Source organism: Bradysia coprophila, assembly GCF_014529535.1.
Source record: "Bradysia coprophila strain Holo2 chromosome X unlocalized genomic scaffold, BU_Bcop_v1 contig_526, whole genome shotgun sequence".
Taxonomy (NCBI): Eukaryota; Metazoa; Arthropoda; class Insecta; order Diptera; family Sciaridae; genus Bradysia; species Bradysia coprophila.
Window position 1 is genome coordinate 7,775 of NW_023503343.1, and position 4,519 is coordinate 12,293.

The window sequence follows — 4,519 nt, forward strand, 5'->3', positions numbered from 1 at the left end:
AGCAAAAATAATATTGGGACAAACAATTCCGTTTTTCATAACATTTCATACAAACATTCTAGAGTATTTTCCGGCATAAGACCCTGACTTACAGTCAAGAGAATAATAAAATAATAATAAAAACAAAGGATTTTTGACACCAAATACCGGTATCAACAAAATCCGCTACCAATTTCTGTAAAATACCGGTAACAATCAAAAATGTGCTTCGGATACATTTTTCTAAGTTCTCACTGAGCGTGGAAACTGCCTGGTATCTTAATTTGCGTATCTCTATGAAAAATTTCTAGGAGTATTTTAAACAGACAGTGTTTTAGCGCTAATTCGTTTGAAGACTTTCTCATCAATTGAGTGCGTTTTATGTGGTAAAGATAATGCTAAAGCGCTAAATGTCAAACAATTGATCTAAGCAGTCGTATCAGTCGTGTTGTTTTCCTTGTGTAGACGCACAAAATAAATTTACAAAAAATTGAATTTGCAACTGTGCGAGGTAAGTTTCTTTTATTTGTAAGAATTAATGCGATAACAGATTTTAAAGATTTTTAAGAAGATGTCTGACACAAATTCGATTCCCGAAATTGGAAATATTCCCGAGGAAAAGTCGGTGATAATATCGAGCGAGCAGCATGGCGACGGAAATATTGTGCAGCACACTGCAATGATTCAAGACGAGGCGTCTGTAAGTATCATCTATATTATTCTGTTGTTTGTCTACCCGCTCATCAGATTACTCGGGAAAGTTAAAAAATGAACAGTGCAATTGACTGAATCGTATAGTTTCTGTTCTTATTATTTCAATCTAATGTTCAATTTCCGTAAAGATGTAGATTCTGTGCACATATAGTACAAACGTTACACGTGTACTAGCTTATCCGTAAAGTAAATAAACAACTCTAAAAAACTCGGGATCTGATTTACATTATTCATTGGAAACTTAATATTCTCTTAAAAGCGCTAGGCAATGTATTGTAAGACCTGTCCGACTGCGATAATTTCACATTCGGTTGACGTTTTTAGTCAACCTAAAACAGTGCTCATTGCTAAGAATTTAAGTTTCTGTTTTACTCAGTCACCTGAGGTAATTGAATGTGAAGAACGTTTGTGGTTGAAAATATTAACGCATTCAATGACCGAGCTAAATTAAGTTCTTCAGAATATTGTAAATGACTTGACAACAGTTATCCATTGTATTGGGTAGTTTTATTTATCGATATCATCAAAGGAATTTTGTCAGTCTCGTTGCACATTGTTTGAAAAAGATTTTCTCATTTATGTTTTCAATTCTCTGAGGAAAACATGTTTCTAAATTTTCGACAGCGACTTAAAAACATGACTCATTTTTTCATGTATTTCCGATTTATGTAACATGTGAAGCAAATATCGTCAAACCTTTAAAATCTATTCAAACTCAAATTTAACTTCCTTTTTCTGTATTTTACAACTCACCTTACGGCATTTAACTTTGATTTTATAATTTTTTTTTTTAATTACTCGCGAAACGATTCGTTTCACAAAATGAAAAAATGGTCGCCTGTCAAATGATCCGATCAGGTTGACACAGTCAAATTTAGTGATAATTCACAGCACACAGACTACAGCTATGATGAGTGAGAAGGAAATATAATTCAGTTTACTAATTTTAACTTGCCTTGCGATGAGATAATGAGATGTCACGCAATGCAAGTTACAATTTATTGGTCTTGATCACAACAGTCCATTGACATGAAACCTTACTCACTTGTTATAAAGGAGCAAGTGGTTTCACTCTTCACTGGTTTATGCTGCGATTCGCAACGTCATCCCTCAGAAAAATTACGCAAGCTCTGCATTTTCAAATAGTTATTTGTGACATCGAGTGCAAAGTACTTTATTAGGCTCCAGATGTGTAATACGCATCGTGAGCCTAATAAAGTACTTTGCACCGAGATTCATACAACGTTTTATGCAACAGAGGCATCTAAAGTTTACAAACTTCACACATTAGCATGCTGAGTTGCAAATAGTATATTTCGTCCCTGCGCCTGCGTCCCTACGCTAAAAAAGACTTTTAGTCCGTGGTACGAATAATATTTATCATATCCGAAGAAGAGGGTTCTAGGTATGAAAAAGGCATTTTTGGTCGACACAACCACGAAAAAATTGTCTTTGTTCAGTGCCTTATGTTTTCATTTTTCGTCGGTGATTGAAATGGAAGAGTTCATTTACAAACGTATTTGGTGCAAAACATACCAAGTGGGAGTCTACCAATGGGAGAAAATTGTATCCGTACAGAACTATATGCACGCAGAAAATTTTAAATTAGTTTTTCTTATATGTTATGGTCATTGTTTACACAAGGTGTAAATTATGATCACAAATTGTTACATTTCTGTCACAAAATACGTGGATTTACCCATTTCTTGAGTAACATTGCTACGACGTGGATTTTGATGACATGAGTGAAGTCCGATAAGATTGCAAATAGCTTTCAATTCACTCCATAAGTGCGATTTAGAATTAAAATTTGAAGAGAAAGAGTGGCCGAAAAATAAATTTCAACGCTTCCTTGTATGAGAATCGAATGATTTAACGCTGTGTTAAAAAGGCCTTCTCACGTTATTTTTTGAATTGTCCGCGCACTTACGGCGTCAATTAAGTCTACTCTTATTTAAGATTATCATATTCGCTCTATTTACACGGCTGTCCTCAACGAAGATAAAGTTTTTTGAAAATGTACCCACAAAATGACTTCAGATCTGAGTTCTGGGACCTAAATAGAGATCAAAACCACTTTACTTAGTCTTCACCTAGATCCTTCCCCATAGTCGAATTCGAAGAAAACGATTTTCTCCATACATTTTCCCGACTATTCTGAAAACGACGAAAAAAAATTGTTGCTTAATGGCGTTTTTATATTTTTTATCGATGAAGACTGTTATTCTGAGCAAAAAATTGTTCTACGGCAAGCCTGTAAAATTTTTCGCTTTTTTTACAAAGTTAGCTTAGGGTCCTTTTTCAGTACAATTTGGTACATGATAGTTGCATCATAAAAAAAAGCGAAAAATTTTACAGACTTGCCGTAGAACATTTTTTTGCTCAGAATAACGGTCTTCATCGATAAAAAATATAAAAACGCCATAAAGCAACAATTTTTTTTCGTCGTTTTCAGAATAGTCGGGAAAATGTATGGAGAAAATCGTTTTCTTCGAATTCGACTATGGGGAAGGATCTAGGTGAAGACTAAGTAAAGTGGTTTTGATCTCTATTTAGGTCCCAGAACTCAGATCTGAAGTCATTTTGTGGGTACATTTTCAAAAAACTTTATCTTCGTTGAGGACAGCCGTGTTTAAAAGAATCTTTTTTCGTAGACTCAATCTCGTTATTTTCTATGTGCACTAACAATATATAAACTTTCAAGGTTTCCATCAAAGCCTCAATTAATATCCATGCCAACACCATGGACTCGTGTGATAATCCAAACCCGTTTAAGAGACCAGCGTCCGATAAAACAAGAAAAATGCTCTGGTGCCCCTTTTGTTGTAAGTCCTTCTTGGAGCTGGATCGACACTTGGCTACCGTCCATAAAGAGGAGCAGGACGTGGAAAAATTTGTTTCGCTGCCAAAAGGTAAAATAAACAAGATTGCTTAAACTTTTACAAGCGGCAACAACAAAGTTTAATTCTTCGTGTAAAATTCTTTTCTAATAAAAAAAAACATTGTTAGGCTCCGAAGAACGACGCGTCGTTGCAGATTCTTTGCGAAAGACGGGGATCTTTAAGTTTAATTGCCACGAAACGATCAACAATTACGAATCGATTCCAAGACGCAGACCCAGCAGAAAATCTGAAAAAATGCACATAGATTATCGGCAGAACCCAACCGATAGAGAGATGGTGCACATGGCTCAATTATTTGAGACGGCTGCAGGTAAATTTAACAGCAATGACAAAGATAACGACGGCAGTGGTAGTGATGAAGTTGGAGTGGCAGTATCTTTGCCAGGAAGTGGCAGTACAGTAAAAGACTAACAAGATTAACAATCAGAATTAGAAAAAAATGATCCTCTCGTTGACCATGTGACTTTAACTGTTTTTTTTTAATTTGATTTAATTTTATTGTTTTTTAATAGGTTAATTTCAATGGGCTCTGACGTCCCATGAATACTATTAATTTTGAAAACACAAATTGGACTTCTAAAAATATTAATTGCTAAAATAAGGCCCTTTATATTAATAAAAATTGTAGATCAGCTGGATACGGTAATTCATTGCATTTTTATTCGCCGGAAGCATCGTCATCTGATATGATCTCTCTGAGTTAGCTACGTTACATGCCCATATACAGACAGCACAGATAATAATTAAGCTGTTCAGCCGTACGTATCGATTGGTCGCCGTAATGGATACTTATTTAGGATGTAGGATAAATTTTGTATTATCTTACGTGACTGAATAACACGCACGGAATTTTGAAGCCCGACACATTTTTTGTTTTGCGGTTTGCTGATTTGTTTTAAATTTTGCGCGTGTTTTTAAATGGA

At 35.1% G+C, this 4,519-nt stretch overlaps 1 protein-coding gene across 1 annotated transcript; it reads left to right on the forward strand.

Annotated features, from left to right (window-relative positions):
- The first annotated feature begins 410 nt into the window (after nt 1-410).
- Nucleotides 411-4,196, forward strand: LOC119070163. The gene is made up of 4 exons (XM_037174478.1): nt 411-490; nt 539-679; nt 3,398-3,605; nt 3,703-4,196. The coding sequence occupies exons 2-4, from the start codon at nt 551-553 to the stop codon at nt 4,005-4,007; spliced, it is 642 nt and encodes a 213-aa protein (XP_037030373.1). The 5' UTR covers nt 411-490; nt 539-550; the 3' UTR covers nt 4,008-4,196.
- Nucleotides 4,197-4,519: the final 323 nt, after the last annotated feature.

What these genes read in the sequence shown, in the direction of transcription:
- LOC119070163 (XM_037174478.1), top strand. Translation starts at nt 551, where the DNA reads ATGTCTGACACAAATTCGATTCCCGAAATTGGAAATATTCCCGAGGAA. An exon ending in TGATTCAAGACGAGGCGTCT is followed by an intron (nt 680 to 3,397) that starts GTAAGTATCATC and finishes TAAACTTTCAAG; the next exon opens with GTTTCCATCAAAGCCTCAAT. An exon ending in ATTTGTTTCGCTGCCAAAAG is followed by an intron (nt 3,606 to 3,702) that starts GTAAAATAAACA and finishes AAACATTGTTAG; the next exon opens with GCTCCGAAGAACGACGCGTC.